At 37.6% G+C, this 17,728-nt stretch overlaps 2 protein-coding genes across 2 annotated transcripts in view; one reads left to right on the top strand and one right to left on the bottom strand.

Moving 5' to 3' along the window:
* caska (calcium/calmodulin-dependent serine protein kinase a) overlaps nucleotides 1-17,728 on the top strand; it is a 96,888-nt gene that overhangs the window by 16,373 nt on the left and 62,787 nt on the right. The window contains exons 2-4 of the mRNA XM_048193973.1: nucleotides 9,433-9,538; nucleotides 10,546-10,623; nucleotides 10,850-10,922. Of these exons, the coding sequence (XP_048049930.1) occupies nucleotides 9,462-9,538; nucleotides 10,546-10,623; nucleotides 10,850-10,922 (228 nt within the window). The 5' untranslated portion in view covers nucleotides 9,433-9,461. The remainder of the gene's footprint in view (nucleotides 1-9,432; nucleotides 9,539-10,545; nucleotides 10,624-10,849; nucleotides 10,923-17,728) is intronic.
* On the bottom strand, nucleotides 9,534-16,237 carry LOC125270409 (probable G-protein coupled receptor 82). Its single transcript, XM_048193975.1, has 2 exons — nucleotides 16,085-16,237; nucleotides 9,534-15,363 (listed from the first exon to the last, which is right to left on the bottom strand). Exons 1-2 carry the CDS (start codon nucleotides 16,121-16,123, stop codon nucleotides 14,233-14,235), a joined length of 1,170 nt encoding a protein of 389 aa, XP_048049932.1. The 5' UTR covers nucleotides 16,124-16,237; the 3' UTR covers nucleotides 9,534-14,232.

Raw genomic sequence — 17,728 nt, 5'->3', positions numbered from 1 at the left:
ATCAGATTTTTTTTTTTTTTTTTTTTTTTTAAAACAATTTATATGGAAGTCCTCATCCTGAGGTATAGAACAAAATATCTGCACTCATGCTCTCTCTTCAACCTTCAAAACTCTCATCTGCTCTCAAAGAGATTGCCATACATTTCATTCTTTATAGAGCAAGAGAGAAAGATAGGGCTTCATGGTTGCCATTGAATTGAAGGTCTTTCCTGCGGTTGTAAATTGCACGAGTGATTGTGAGAATATTTCACCCCTTTATTAGTTATGGCGCTGTGTGAGTGATGGTGCTCATTCTTCAGCAGGTGCCCTGTGTGTTTCACAGACTAATGTAATTTTGTGTGCACAGGTTGATTTGCCTGCTTATCTTCATAGAGTGATATATATATATGTTCATTTTTTCCCCGTTCTTTGCTCTATAAATGGGCCGATTGCTTGCGTTTGTCTCAGTCCTCTTTATTTACCGCGTCAGGGTGACTGATTGTTTCCATATTCTCCTCTGTGCTTCTGTGTCTCATATGTGCTATATTGCAGCAGGAGGACATTAAATGTTAATACAGTTAAAAGAGAAGCACATTCTCCAAAACATTCAAACAGTTAATGTGCAGTATATCTTTCCCTGGTGTAAGGAATATCCCCAGAATAGATGAGACTATCTCTGACACACAATCTGTTGTAAAATACTTTGCAACAGACTTGAATGGATCTGTGCCTAATAAAAGAAGGTGAAACATTTATTTAACTACAAATGTTTTAATTGTGTTGTTGTGGTACTTTACACTAACTGGATATCACACAAAGCATTAAAGCTATTTCCGCATAACTGTGTCAGTATTTTGCATCATCCAACTTCAAGTGGCTTTGTGCATGTAAAATGACTGCACAATGGTAATGCATAATGATTAAAGGAGTACTTCACCCAAGAAAGAAAATGTTGTAATCATTTATTCATTCTTTTGAATGACTTTTTTTTTTCGTAATGAGAATATTAATGCTGCTCTTTTCGTTACAGTGACAGTGAATGGGAACAGATGCTGTTGAGCTCCAGAAATTATTTATTTATTTATTTATTTATTTATATTATATACATTTCTTATTATTTTATTCACTTAATTAGTATAACGTGGTCTTTATTTTAGAAAATGTATTGTAGATTCCTAATGTTCACCAGATTACAGAATAGTTACTGTTTTTTTTTTTTTTTATTAAATTTCTTTTAACATTTCTTTTTTTATGTGTAAAAATACTATAGTCTATAATAGGGTTACAGAAGAGAATCAGTGAGAATTTTTAAATCAGTTATTTCAAATTGTTTCAGAAAACATTAAAGGTCCTTTAAAGGTCCTCTAAGCGATGTCATGCATTTTTAGGCCAAAACATTTTTTGTCACATACAGCAAACATCTCCTCACTATCCGCTAGCTGCCTGTCCCCTGAACACACTGTAAAAAAACGTGGTCTCTGTAGTCACCACAAGCTCCAAAAACGGCAACAAAAACTGGACCACGAATCATAATAAACATGCTCCAGCCAATAACCGACAAGAATGATTTTAAAATGCGCGTTCATGACTAGGAAGCATGGAGGGGAGGGGAGGAGGAGGGAGGGTCTAGCTAGCCTCTGTTTTGTTTGACAACACTTCAAACGTCAACAAGAAGTTACTCCACCAAGGATCGCTTAGAGCACCTTTAAATTAAATTGTTTAGTTTTTAAAGATATATCAGCTTGATTTCAGCATTTTAGAAAAACCCATATTGATTGACCACTAGTTTATACAAAGTAATAGAGAATAGAATACAAATTATAAGGAGAAGAGCAGGGAACAGGAACAGGAGAAAGTTGTGAGCCAGATCTGAATTTGTGTCATCCATATTAACACCACGGTTTAACATGTTAAGGCACTTGTTCTAAACACTAGACCAGAGGTTTGTCATGATGCACTGCCCATCACTTCAGAACACACACGGTGCATAGCGTAAGATAAAGCATGGATGAGTCCAGGGGGACAGCAGAAGGTCAGCAGTGTGAGTGTGTTTGTGTTTATCTGTCAGATGAGATGAGAGGGGTTGTTCAGGTGCTGGACGTCTGCCGTCAAGCTCTGCCCCTGCTCTCCTTACTGCTGGAGCCAGCCGACATGTTTTATTACTGCATGAAAAAAATGACTGCATCTCATTTAGTCCTCACCAGAGAACCCGTAAAATCTTCCGTGCTTCGCTGAGAGTGTTATATGTATGTGCCGCAGAAATTTGGCTGCTTGTAGACACCGATACTCGTGGGAATATCCCTGGGGAGGCTCCCTAAGAGGATGCTGGATAGAGATAGAGAGCAGAGAGTGTCCAGACTGTGTGGGAATGTTGTGCCAAACATCCAAACCAAGCTGCCTCTTCTCTGAGAGTAAATCTCACCCTCTGATTTGAACAATTTTCCTCCTCAGATAATAGAGTTGCATCTTAGATTGCCATTCCATCATATTAAAGCTGCACATCGACTCCTCATCAGTGTCCCAGATTTTCACATAATTCCCCAAGCACCCCACCATTGAAACACAGGCTTCAAAAACTTGGAGCTGATAGAAGAGGTGCTGCATGATGACCTGCGCCATTTAGATATTCGCAACTGCATAAATGCAACATATTGGTTAACTTCAGTACAATTGAAATTTTAAAAAGATAAATTAATGATTTTTTTTTGTTGTTGGTTTTTTGTTTTGTTTTTTTGTTTTGTTGAGACAAAGTAGTATAAGAAGCTACAAGAGACTGTACTTTTATTGTACTTTTATAGTGAGTTTAACAATGGGAAAATCACTTTATTGCACATCCTTGTGGTGAAATCAGCAGTATGATAAAAGACTAAATGTTCAATAGTTTTATGTTTTCTCAACCATCATACTTAGGTTTTATTGTCACATTGAACATGAGCGCTGCATGTTCATCTAGGCTTGCAAACAATGCTTGCTGTACTGCGCAACCACTGACCCTAAAAGTGGTAAATCTTTCCTCTCTCTTACCTCCAGACACGAGGCATATAGTTGAGGTTGTGTCATAGTGATGAAGTGGCCATTAAGAGGCCAGAAGCCATGTCAAAGGACAGAACTGCCACAGCACTAGTTTATTACACTCTGCAGTTTGGAGACAAGCCACTCACAAACTATTATGAACATGAAAATAGTAGCCTTTAAGGGTATATTTTCAAATCTCAACCAATTTTAAAACTGGGCTGTGTAGACCACAGTCATTATGAGAGTTTCAACCGATTTTTAGCATTACAATCCTCGCACACACTAGATGATTCGAGCAGACTGCGAGACCACACACCTGCCAATAGCAGGACCGATTTCAGAGTGAGACGAGATCTCACGGAGACTCACGAGATCAAATGTGACTTGAGGAAAAAAAAACAAATGGAGGACAATTGTGTTGTCAGCAGACTCTCCTGCCACACGTTCTGCTTTACAGTGGAAAAACAGAATGGAAAAAAAGAATATGGGTGATCTTTCTTAATACTCCACTTTCGTGGCATGTTTGTGGCTGCCAAGTTTCAGCTAGAGAAGCATGCAACATCCGGTAGGTGGCGCTTGCTCATTCTCATTGGTTTTCATGTCAGAGGCAGCCCAATCAAGAGTCGTAAATATCATGTTTGATATTTATGATTTGAGATCAGCGACGCTCCCTCTCGATCGGGAGCAGTTAAATAATCGTAATGACATCACACAGTAGAGGTTTTTTTGGGCAAAAAAAAAATGTTTCTGTTTTAATATATTGTAAAATGTAATTTATTTCTGTAATGGCAAAGCTGAATCTTCAGCAGCCATTATTCCAGTCTTCAGTGTCACATGATCATTCAGAAATCATTCTAATATGCTGATTTGCTGCTCAAGAAACATTTCTAATTATTGTCAGTGTTGAAAACGATTGTGCTGCTTAATAGTTTTTGTTAAATATAACACTTAAAAATGTTAAATTATTTCACAAGCACAGTTTGCAAGCAAAACCTTTGAAGTTGAAGACAAAAAGTCTGTTCGAGTGGAACACAGTTAATGTCAAGTGTCATCAAAACACTTTATTTTATGGCTTTTATTATGGGTCTTACTTTTTCCTTGTAAAAAGTTATTTTACTCCATTAACTTTCATAATTTAAAGTCTCATCTTTAATGTCTGGTTGATGGTTTAAATAAAGAAGCTCCATTCCATAGTCTACATATATCACTCAGGGGAGTTTTATGGCTTATTACAGTAACAAGCAACTGGGCTGGTCTGATCGATGTTGGGTCCCTAGGATAAACTACTATTACTTTTTGTTCTTGCTGATAGGGGGGAGGTTCCTCAGCTGAGTTCTATGAAGACTTTAAGTGTTAGCATATCAAACATAGATACAGAACATCCATCAGTTGAATGTTTGCAGTGATGGGGAACTTGGGTGATTATAATAAGTGTGATTGTAATAAGAGTGATCTAGATTTTGTTGCACACCAGCATCACGCCAACCTCACACATCATAACAGTATCGGACATCGGTTCTCAGGTCTGTGTGCTGTAGCTGCACTGTAATCTGCAATGATGTACAGTAAGAGGTATTTCCCCACTCCTGAAGGCTACGGTTTGCCAACTGGGTCACAGCTGATGAAACATATCAGAAAAGGGGGGGGAGGACTTTCCTCTAGGGAGGAAGTTTGAAAGAATGCAGAAGAGTTTCGGGAAAGAGCAAGGAACTTGCATGCACGTATTGTGATGCATATTGTTATTCCGAATTATGGCTTTGTGGTTAGCAGCACACATTCGACATGCTGAGATGCTCATTTCCTGTTCTATCTGCTCTGTCTCTGTCAAACAAAATACAGTTATACAGTTAACTGATGCTTTAGCTAAATGCTTATTAAAGAATAAAGAAATATAGTAAATAACGCTGTCTCATGCAACTCTCAATTATTTGTTGCTTTTGTAGCTCCACAGCCTCTTCCAGTGTTTGATAGTGGAATGTACTGTGAAATCCTTTAAAGAGTTAAGTAAATAAAAAAATAAAAAAAATTCCCTATTTTATATAAATGTATATACTTATTATATACAATTATTATAAATAACAAAAAATACCATAAATCCCCCAAAACTGCACAACTTTACAGTAAAAATATTAAAGTGAGCGATGTCACGTTTGTTTAAAAAAGTTACATTGTGTTACAAGATCACAGTTTACTGTCTGGTTATGAAAGCTAGTTGGACAGAAAAATGAATATTGTTGCCCAATGTGTGGCATATTAGCAAGTAGCATAGCATAACATAAGTGATAGGCCCTATATTTCAGAGGTTCCCAAACTTTTCAGCCCACGACCCCCAAAATAACGATGCCAGTGACTCGCGACCTTTGGAGGTGGTTAAAGTATACAAATATTGTGTGCAATAGGGCACACGCACTAACGCCCGTTTCACACATAGGCCTACTCTGTTTTATATAAATCTAAAGTAATGAATTGAACAAAATGTTTAAATGTAGTTTGTTTAAACGTGACATCTATGAAATACAGTTTATACAAAAAGAATCGCAATGCTGACACGCCATGTTCAGTAACAACTTTTGGATTTGAAATAAAAATGTTGTGTTTGTGATAAACTACCACGAATCAGTTGCGCACTGTAAACGCGGCGTATGTGAAAGCACAATAGTGCATGCTGCTCCGCATATCTACTGCAAAGGCATGACTGGTGCTTCTCCATTCTCCTCCGCTGGCCTCCCTGCATTGTCTTTGTTCAACAATAATAATAATAATAATAATTCCTTACATTTATATAGCGCTTTTCTGGACACTCAAAGCGCCTTACATATTGAAGGCGGAATCTCCTCAACCACCACCAACCGATATTAACCAATGTTTCATTTCGACAAAAATAATATCCATAGCTTAAAGCCTAAATTATTATCCAAACCCCCACTTTGGGAGCCACTGAAATATTTTATTATTTGCCTACTATTATTACAATATATGAGAAATAGCTGTATACATGCCTTTATCTTTTGCATGTTTCCTCTCTTCCTTTTTATTTATTTAGGGTACCTAAATTTGCCTCCGGTGGCTTAGACCATTTTTCTTACTATAATTTATTGTTGATTTAGAATTTGTCCCGCTCTCCCTACAGACGTCACCTCATCCCTTCTTCTCGTATATTTTTGAGTGAGAGTTCTTCTCCAGGCGCACAGTCCGAGTCCCTCCCGACCTGGTTAATTGACCCGCACAGTGACATGATATCATTGACGCTACGTGCAAATTTGAGCGGTAAAACCTTGACCGTGCATTCATTTTTTTTTTCTTGCACTGGTGTCCCGTGCCGCTTCCGGCAAGATGCCGCCCTAGGCTGTTGCCCATGACGCCCATGCCTAAATCTGCCACTGGTTTTAAGGAAAAAGGTACTCGGCTAAGTAAATCTGGCTGCCTCGACAGTTTCTAGAGCATCCATATTTCAACCCAATGCCATGAAAACACCAGCCCTCGCGGCCAAAAAAACAGACCGGCCCACCGGAAATTCTCCCGGTGCTCCCGATTAGCCAACCCGGGCCTGACTTATATATACATGTATATGTTTATTTTAAGTGATTTGTTAACCTTGTCATGAATGTCTTTAGGAATTCTCTTTATGATGTAATTTCATGTTTCATGTTTTGTGCATTGGTTGCACTGCATGACTTGGCAGGCATTTTGTATTTTTTTTTATTTTTTTAAATATTTGTAATCCATTTTAACAAAGAAAAAATAAATTATAAAAATGTATTTAATTATAAAAAGATTTCTTTTAATGGTATTCTTATTGTTTTATCTATTATGATATCGGAACGATTATAATTTCCAGGCACTTTTGACTCATAAAAAAATATATATTTTAGATTTAAAGGGGTCATATAATGTTTTAGCTCAAAATACCCCACAGATAATTTTTTATGCCATTTTAAATTTGTCACTTTTTGAGGGTGTATGGTTAGTAATGTCACTAACCCGGGAAGAAACTTGATGTAGTCCCTACCAGCCGTTTGTTGTAGTCCTTAAACAGAGAATTCTTTAAAAGAAAATATCTCCCTTTGCTTTGAACTTTGAGCATCTTAACTGTGCAGATGTTTTTTTATGCTCTAATGGCAACACACTAACCAAAGTTAAAAAAGTGAAATCATAATTTTTATAATGTTTATAATCATAATTTTTAAGCCCTTTAAAAAAACTGATTTTTTTTCTATTTTTTTTTTACATGTTCGTCATGTGAATTGCATTTTCAGTATATTTTTAAATACATTAAAGGTGCAGTATGTAATAATTTTGTCCGCTAGAGGTTGCTAGAGGCCTATTCAAAACAAAGGCGTAGCTTGATGACGGCAAGTTTGAGTGTGGAATCTTGGGACTTGTGGTCTCCACCTCAACAGACAATAGGAATAGGACTTGGGAAGAAAACATGTTAATGGATGCGATTATTAACGTTACTGTAGTATGAAGCAGAGCAGGACCGAGTGTTGTGGGAGCTGAACGAGGCCGCTGGAGCGATTGCGCAACACACGCCTCACGAGCAGCGGAACTTTTATTATGCCACAATCGCCGGCGCTGCTTCTGCTTTACCATATGTATCATATGTATTGACAGCACAATTTTTATTGTGAGGTTATGATGTAAAAGTATGATAACTACACTTAGCTGCTACAGTAACTAACAAAATCTATCCAATACTGGATTTCGTAAGTGTCTGAAAAAGAAAATTTTCACATGCCACCATTACATATTGCGTCATGCTATATTGCAATACAATACAGCAAATATAGTTTGACAGTAAATTATCAAATTAATTGATTACTGTTTAGTCAGATGATATGAAAACGATTACCACTTGTTCAACAAATACACTCGTGTACATTCAAACACAATAATTGGGCATACATAGCAAACGCGAGTTCAACGATTTGCGCGAGTAGGTTACATACAAAGTCAATGCAAAGACGCGATCAGACTATGGATCAGACTCGTCCTCGCGCAGGTCTAGAGACGCGATGCCCCGCTTTTGGCGTGTATGCCCCATAATACTAATCGTGTTGATCGTTATAATGGCATACGTTTTCTGTAAAGATACGAATCAAAACTACTCACCTGTCGAGTAAAACACAAGCGAGATCGCAATCTCTTTCTAGGTGAAGTTTGTCGCGAAGCTCTCTCCATCTAGAAAATGCAACACCGATATTGATCCTCGCTCTTTCTCTCCTCTTGTCCCAAACTCTTCTTGGGTCGTTTGGTTGGCCCATACGCTTACGTTTACGGGAGCTGTCCTTGTCGACAGAACCAGCGGCAGATGGTAAACAGTAATTATGTTCCATAAATAAGTAACATAATCCACCATAAAACGTGCAAGAAGTAAATAAGGAACTGCTTGAAGCAAGCTAGTGGTTTGCTGGACGCTAGACACTACTTCCGCATTTGTCCACGACACTGTTGTCACGTGGTTTCTACGTCAGTAAAGGCGGTAACAAAGGGTAACTGACGTCATTGACAGGCGACTGCACTGCCCCGTGTCACTGTTTAGAATGGGAATTTTCTCATGATTTACAAGTAGTTGAAAACATTAGAGATATTGTTAGTAATCAGCTGGACAAAATATATAACACTAGCCTAGTGGTTTTTGGATATTTTACTGTGAATATCTTACAAATTGTACCTTTAACTGAGCATCATGTCATTGACCCTTCTATTGTACGATTTGTAAAAAGTTTTATTACAGGTAATTCTTTGGTTATTCACACTATACAGTATGTGCCATTAATGACACCAGAAATAGGAAATTAAGAAGTGGAGCTGTGACTGTTGAACAGATATCTTAACGCTACAGTATAAAAGTATCTTTAAAGTGATTTTGAGGAAGATGTGCATTATACTCTGAGGAAATCCATGTAAAGGTTCAAACATGCAAAATTCCTTTATCATGCTTTGCTTTTCTCAGCCAGGCTTGAATGAATTTACACGACAAAAGTGGTTTGTAAAACAACTGTTTTTACTGTTTTCTTATAGCTGTGTTGTTCTTGAATGCCAACAGTTTTAATTACAGATGAGAAGAGCAGCGGTGTGTGTGGAGTTGACTGTATACAGTTCTTTCACCACAGATGTCTAATTGTGCACTCTCGCACTTTTGCCAGTTGTGCAAAATTTTCTTCTGATCATCTGAATTAGCATATAAAGTAAACTAGTTTTATTAGTGAAAGATGCAGATGAGATTAGAACATGGTGCTGACCTTGACTTTTTGCATTAAATTGGGATGTTACAGATAATAAACATGGAAATAAGATCATTAATCATGGTTACATTTAGCATTGTTACCAAATCTTAGGATAAAAATGTTTTAATGTGCTAAAAATAATAAAAAATTACATTTCCAGAAAATGACTTGATTTGAAACTGAAATTTGCCTCTTTGCCTTTCTGTAGATCTGAAAAGGGAAGCGAGCATTTGTCACATGCTGAAACATCCTCACATAGTGGAGCTTCTGGAGACCTACAGCTCTGATGGGATGCTCTACATGGTGTTTGAGTTGTAAGTCCTTCATTCTGAGCAAAACTGCACTTGTGTTATTATTCCATTCATTCTTTATTCACGTAAACTCCCAAATGCAGTCAAACATTTTGAATTTAAATGTTGGATTTATAGCATTGGGAAACATTGACAAGGTTAACACATATGTACTCATATACTGTTCACAAGAAACCCAAATGCAGTGTTGCATTTGGAACTTCAGAGTTAAAATAAGAGTCCAACACATCTGTCTGGTTTAGTGTGTGAAAGTTGCAGTGTCTTGAAGGTTATTTAGAAACATGTTATAAGGTTTGGTCAGTGTACTCTAAAAAGCATCTCGAAACAAGGCATGAACATGCTGTTCTCTATCCAGAGGAGTCTGTTGCTCTCTCAGCAGTTTTTTAATTCCTCAAATGCTAAATGCTCGTATGCTTATCTGAAGTGCCGAGCTTTTCTCAAAGAACTTTCATGCAGTGTGAGTTCTTATCTGGAGAAGCGCAGCTGCCTCTCAAGGAATTTTTCTTTAAAGGCCTTAGAGACCTGAGTCGACACAAAAGCAGGAGCTTCCAGAGCTCTGCTGCCCCCTGGAAACAACACCATCACGGTCTTGGTGTTAAAGCATTGGGAAGAATTTTCAATCAGAAAAGTGTTCATTTCTGAAATTGGCCATAATTGGCTCAGTCCACAACTTACAGTTCAGTTTGTCCTCACAGATAATGGGCTGGTCTGGTTTTGCCTTTAGATGCAAATTCACACTTGAGACAAGTCTGCCCACACTTAAAGTTGCGAAATTGCAACACGACAGTTTTTGAAATCAGTCTTGATGTTTAATATATAGAGCTATTGTGGAATTTTGGACAAATGAGATTTCAGTGTAGGCAGGGTCACAGACAAAATTGATTTTTCACTAGTATCTTATAGATTTGTATTTATTTCCTGTAAAGTTAAATCATAAATTGACCTAACTGATAGTGCCAGTATTTGACTTTACTTTGCTGATAAGTTTCCTGTCTTGTTCTGTCTTTCAGTATGGATGGAGCAGATCTCTGCTTTGAGATTGTGAAGAGAGCAGATGCTGGTTTTGTTTACAGTGAGGCAGTAGCCAGGTAAACAGCTCTAAGGACAGTTTCATCCATTTCCTGTTCTTGTGCTCTTCTTAAAGATGTAGACTGAGATCTCCTATGTTAAAACAGATAGTTTCCCAAAAAAGAAAATTCTGTCATCATTTACTCACAATCATATAGTTCCAAACCTAGTTCTCACTTTCATTCCATTCAGTTTAATATGGGTTTCTCTCCTTCCCACCATCCCCTCTCTTCTCTATTCCTTTAGTCACTACATGAGACAGATCCTAGAGGCGTTGCGGTACTGCCACGACAACAACATCATTCACCGGGATGTGAAGGTAAGCTCAGTGGTTTTTTAGTGCTTTAGATGACTAGCAAACCCCTGTTTACACACTGACGTCTTTTAGGTTTTCACACCTTTGCAGCTTCCCCCACTTGATTTTAAAGATGTGTCATTTAAAAAGCCCAAAATAACACACTGTCATAAACTGTCTAAAGGGTTGTTCTCTTTTTTAATAAACAGTCTGCAGCTGTCAACAGGAGGAAATTAAACACAAAACTAATATAGGATGATAACGATAAGTTGCCTAAGATCCAAATGCAATGCAGTCATGACTCGCAGCCTATAGATGAAAATACAAAGATATCAACCATGCTCACAGATTCTTAGGAAAAAAGCTTCAAAAGTGCTGTTGCGTTAATGAAAGCTGTTATAAAGTCAGTACATTTGGTTTATATTGAAGAAATATGCATGTTTTTTTTTAAGAACTTTATTCTCAATATTTGGATTTGGCAAACAGGCTATTGAATACAAACCTCAAAGATATAACAATACTTTTGAAACCTAAGAAATATAAGACATATAGCATTAAAAGTTAAACATGAAAATAAAATACCCTGCTACATTTATTTTTACTGCTCAAAATATGTTTTCCTACATAATAATATTAGGTATTGATCAGTCTAAATCACTGGTTTAATTACTGTCTTCAGAATTAATGCAAAGACAAATTTTAGTAAACTTTAGACAGAATATAGTATAAGTATTGGCTTTATATATGTGATTTGTAAGATAAATTCAGAATGTGATGCCTCAGAGAAATACAAATCTACCATCACCAGCTGCAGGGCAATCAGATCTTATTAGAACAGAGATGATCTCGATGGCTGAGGTCAGTGTATCATAATTTACGTCAAATCCTTGGTGCCTCTTAATCTACAATGGCGTAACTCTACAGAAGGCGGAGTCTTCATACATTATTTGGAAACAGAAACATGTTTAGCATATGCACCACTGATATGGCGCTACACCAAGCAAATGGTTTTCTTTTAACTTTCAGATTTTTTTACAGTTTGCTTAAGATTTGGCAAAATGCTTTATGGAGCTAGCTATCTTGCTGAGATTAGATTGACAGCGCAAAAGCAAAATAGGCAACTATAATCTAGCTCTTATATAGGAGTAATGATGCAGACTTTGAAGCTCCTGAGAGACTTTAATATTTATTGTCTGTAAAGCAGTGGCTTTTAATGCTGCTTCCATCAGAAACATAGATGGATACCTAGTCCATCATGCATCATTAGATATGTCATATGTGCTGCAAATAAGTAAAGGCACTGTTTGCAAGAACACAATCTGTTTGCGCATCTGATGGAAAGCCTATCACACCACAATTACCAGAATGCAAATGGAAACAGGAAACAGGTATATGTAAAGTAACAAAAAAGAAACAAGTTGTCTTGTAATGGTAACATGTTTGAATAACAAAATGGAATGTGGATACAGTCATTAAAAGTTAATGTGGCATGCTGTAAATGTGCAAGAAATCACAAAGTGATAGTTCACAGTCACACACTCGCTCAGAAAACAAAAGAAATTTCTGTTGTCGTTTAATCACCCTGATTTCTTTCCAAACCTATATGACTTACTTTCTTTAGGTCGTGATGAAACGGAAGTAGCAACAGATCTTTTCTTCTGTATCATGATGTAAACCCGAGTGAAACTGCGAGAAAAATGTACGGCAGGCACTTTGTTCAATGCATTGGTTGCTGATTGAATGGAGGACAGATCTGAATGCAAGTTTGTAGTCGATTATGAGAAAAGGATGGTGTTTAATTGGACTAAATGATTGGAGAAGTCCGGCATATGTCACCAGAGAGGTCTATTGTTTCACCGGAAGATCAAGTTACGACATTTTTAATAAAAATGACAAGGTAAATTTTTTATAAAAGAAAAACATATGCATGTATGAATTGTTCACAATGCAATCAGTAACTTGCATTTAACTTTAAGTGTAAGACAAAAGAAAATATAACAAAAGAATGTTTGGTTACATTGATTTTCACTTCATGGACAAAAAAGACATTTTTCAAAATATCTTCTTTTGTCTACAACAGAAGAAAAAAGTCATTCAGGTTTAGAATGACATTAAGGTGAGTAAATGATGACAGAGTTGTAATTTTTTGGCTGAGCTATCTCTTTAAAGCTACCAGGGCTCCAGACTGCGACCATTTTTCCTGCGAGTGTAAATAAATTTGGTTAGCGGTCCTGCTGGTGCGACCAGCACAACGTTGCCCAAAATCAAATGGCAAACGTATTGAACGCGGAACGAAGCTGCGCTACTCATTTGTGCTTCACGGACCATTTATCAGTTCGGACCAATGTCAGACAGTGCAGTGCAAGCCACAAGCTATTCACCGCAATCCGAACTTGACCACGTGGCACCAGGAGTGGGTTGTATCAAATAATGCAGACCACATCATCTATCTGGCAGCCACCATATATGTGACACTGTTACTACACAGAAAAAAGAAAGCATTTGAATTCACCACAGAATTAATAAGCATTCAAATTTGCCGCAGAGTTCTCTGTTATAAACCGTAGACACCAGATCGAACAGTGCTGATGTGGAAACCGGAAGAAACATTGTCCCATGAATGAACAAGTTATAGAGGGCTTTCAGTCCACAAATTAACAATATTCGTCATGGATTTAATGTAGTAACACTAACTGTAACCATAAAAGTTTGGCAGGAATTGTAAAATGCTTTCAAATACTACACACATCTTTTTCCAGCACTTCAAAACTCTAATATTATCATATTTATATGTTACTTTTAATGTGATGACCAAAACATCATTTGTTCATCCTTCAAAGATTACCCCCATTTGAAATGCAATGAAAAGGACCTATTAATTGCCATTAAAGTGAAATTACTGAACCTAAACATACGAGCTTGATAAAAATGCTCACTTAGAGGCTTTTTCATCTGAAGTCTTCAAATCTGGAGCTTGGAACAGAAGCATCAGATGAACTCTTGTCTGATTTGTAGTCTCTTTTCAAAATATCTGGGGATTATATAGGAACTTCAACTTGTAATATTACTTGTTTGCATTGGGTTACACTGTGCGCCTGCCCACATATCCTCTATTATAAAGCATTTCTCAGCACTGTGTAATTCTATACAAGAGTTCTCACAGCTTCAGGTCCATACTGAAGAACAATGGACATGCTGAAGTAATCCAGTTGAAGAGATGCCCATTAACTTCCGCTTTCTTATTGGTGTGTGCAGCAATTTGTTCAGCTGTGAGGGAACATCGTTCACAATGAGACTCCTTTGTGTCAGCGTACAGTATCCTCTCAAGTAATGTCTAACGATGCCCAGATGTTGCCTGAGATAACTGTCCCACATTAGACTTCGATGTCTGGCTGTCATTTGAGCTAGCGTGTAATCTCAACAGGCTAAGTGCATGCTTACGAAACATCTTGTCCAGCAAGAAGTACATGATGGGGTCTGTGCTACATCGCAGAGATGCTAAACAGAGGAGGATGCTCTTTATCTCCACGTACATGGACATTGGATGGCAAGCATCTGTTGTTGGTGATGTAGACAAAGACTGCTCATTGACAATATTAATAAAGATGGCTTTATAGATGTGATGCGGCAGGAGACAGACCACCAGCACGACCTTAATGACAACAATATTCCGAAACACCCTTGAATAGACTCGCTGCCTGTCAGAGATGACCGTGTTTCTCTTGGACCTCCAGATGTGCCTGATCACTGCCATGTAGGCGCTTAAGACCAGCAGGAAGAAGAAGAAGAACAATGAAACGGCCACTAGAGCGAAGATGTGAGATCCTTGCCCTCCGACCTCCACCGCTGCACTGTAGCACACTTCATATCCATCACCATCCTCCGCACTTCCAGCCTCCCTGATCGAGTACAGCACCACAAAGGATGTGACTGCTATGGCCACTATAGCCCAAGTGATTAGGCACAGTGCATAGGCCAGTTTTGCTTGCCGTTTTCGACAAAGAAAGGCTCCGGGTAGAACTTTGAGCCACCGACTTGGGCGGTCAGCATGGGAATGTTGAATTAGTGAGGCAAAGCGACTTAGCGCCACCCAGCTCAGTATCATCACGCCAGTGCAGATGTTGACGTGGATCACTGGAGTTAGACCATTTATTGCCATTCGGCACATGGTGTTGTGTTTGTTCCATGTGGTCCCAAGCGAGTAATATGCAGCCTGGAATGGCATGGTGAGGCAGAGCAAAAAGTTAGAGATCCCTAGATTTATCAGGTAGATGTGCGTGGACGTTTTGATGGCGATCTTGCGCATGAACACCCATAGAGAAATAGCATTCCCAGGCAGGCCAGTGAGAGACATGATGGTGTAGATAATGGGCAGAAGTACACTTGTAGTGGATGTTTGGCACAAGTAAGAAATATTGTGTGAGCTGTTTGCCATTGAGCTCCCAGAAAAATAGATTTCCAGTAGCTGAGGAAGAAAAAAATTAAATATTTATATCATTACGAAAAATTAAATAGTTGTGCTATTTACTAAAGAGAGTTAAAATTAATTATAACCTTTGCTTCCTATCTCTTGTATTTACAGAAGCCACATTGGGTGTCACTTGCATTCCTGTAAATATTCTACCCAATTGCAGAAGCTGTTGAACCACTTTCACAATATGTCAACTTTTTTGTAACCTTAACACCATAGCAAACATAGGGTAACAGAAGGACAGAAACTATATGTGTGTGTGTGTGTGTGTGTGTGTGTTGGCATTCATTCTATAGTCATTAGTTCATAGTTATAGGCAGCAATGAGGTTTGCATGAATTTTACAGCATTTCACACCAGCCACATTTACCCACAAAATAGATGCTGCAATTTTATATAATTCAGTATCTTTGTCTCAATATTTGAGCTGTAAACTTATTAAAATTAAAAACTCATTAAAAACACATTGCTTTTACTTTACAGTTTTGGTGTCCTATGGACACCACCTAATGGACATAGTAAAACTGAGGCTCAAATAATTCATGTTAATTGACTATGCTAAATAGATTATTAGAAACATTTCTAATTCTAACAAACAAAAAAATACAACAAATAAACTGTCAAACATTTTACAGGTTTAATTCTAAATTACTTGTTTGTGTAGCACTATTAAGGTAAGAATATAATGCATACTGTAAGCAATATAATACACTTACCCCTCTATATATGCAGCCACTGAAGTGTTTAACAGACATCTGTGAACTGCTCTGTTTTGACCACCTCCCTAGACTGTCTAAAGGAAGTGACGCCTGAGGTAAACTCAGTTCTCTTTTGCGAGGTTTCTCTCACAGAGACACTTGCCTTTGATTATAGAACTTCTGCTGTGAGTCTGTAAAAGATGCTTTTTATTATTTAATTATTGCTTTACAAAGCAGCTCAGGGATTTAAATTATTGTACAATTGTTAAAAACTATTTGCATAACATACACGAATACTTAGGATAATATTTGGACAAGACATTTTGGTATCATCTGAACTTTTTGTACAACTTCTAGTTGATATGTAGGTTTTTAACTGTCATACAGTGTACCTGCTATGGTAGTGTTTTTAACCTAAGAGGAAATGCTACTGCCAGTTGCCTTCTTACTGAAATACCTGTCAAGGATTTTTATCCCTGAAAGACCCAAATATAGAAAAAACTTTTTTTTTTTTTCTTTTTTTTTTCCCACATTTTGTATGCTGTTGTAGGGGGCATCTAAAGCAGAAATAAATGCATTTTTACATTTTTGACATTTTAGTAGGTTTTTATGTAAATGTTGTAATGTTGCAAAGTTGGGCCTGTGGGGTAGCAGAATTTCAGTGACTGTCTGAACACTTGTAGAGAACATCTAAGAGTTCATTTGCAGGGTGAACTGCTTATGTAGCCCAATAACAATGGCATATAGATCTATACGCTAATAATCACACAATAATAACCAGATCAATCATATTTTTATGAAAAATTATTTATTATACAAATATGCTCAGATTGTATTTACAAAGCCTGATAAACTGAATGAAAACTTTGGTATTGTGGTATGTTTTCATTTATGGAAGTGCTATATTGTTGTTTATGGATGCTCCTTTCTTTTGAAAACTGTACTCTTTGCTATTATCTGTCAGAACCGTGATCATGTCTTCTGACACAAACCGTTTGGAGGGAGATGGCATTATAAGTGAAATTATAAGTGTCTCTGGACCGGAGCAGACTGCTCGCATTGCGGCGGTTCATGTGACACTGACGTGAAAATGGACTTCATTTGCGTCAAAAGAAAGCATATTTACATTGTCTGAGTCGTTCCCTATTCTCTATGTAGTGCACTATGTGCCATTCACCATGTAGAAACTAGTAAATGTGTGAGCAAATGACCGATTTCAGCTGAGGCTTCAGCATCTGTAAGAGTGTAGGAGGAGGCAGAACTTCAGATTCTAGAGAGCATTTGATTGAACTGAAGATTTGATGAGAAACTGAAGTGCAATGTGATGTCATGAAAATCCGTGATCCATTTTAGCGGAAGTGAGAGACTGTAAGTTTTGAATGCTTATATCTTCTAGATGCAAATTTTGTCATTGTTTTGGAACACACCAGCTTATTCATAACCTTAAGGCTAACATATTCATACTAACAAAAATTACATTTTGATTTCAGGGGGTACTGTTCAGATCCAGGTAAGGACATTTCTAGTTTACAGTGATTGAAATCCCCCAAAATGACCATGGGACACCGGGACGAATATCGCACGCGTTTATCGCCAGCATTTTTTGAGACGTTTTTTTGGGACATTTTTACCAAAGCGATTTTCACTGGCGATGCACAGAGT

This window comes from Megalobrama amblycephala, linkage group LG6 (genome assembly GCF_018812025.1).
Source record: "Megalobrama amblycephala isolate DHTTF-2021 linkage group LG6, ASM1881202v1, whole genome shotgun sequence".
NCBI classification, from domain to species: Eukaryota; Metazoa; Chordata; class Actinopteri; order Cypriniformes; family Xenocyprididae; genus Megalobrama; species Megalobrama amblycephala.
Note: the sequence above shows the minus strand (reverse complement) of the source record. Positions and strands in the feature narration are given on the sequence as shown.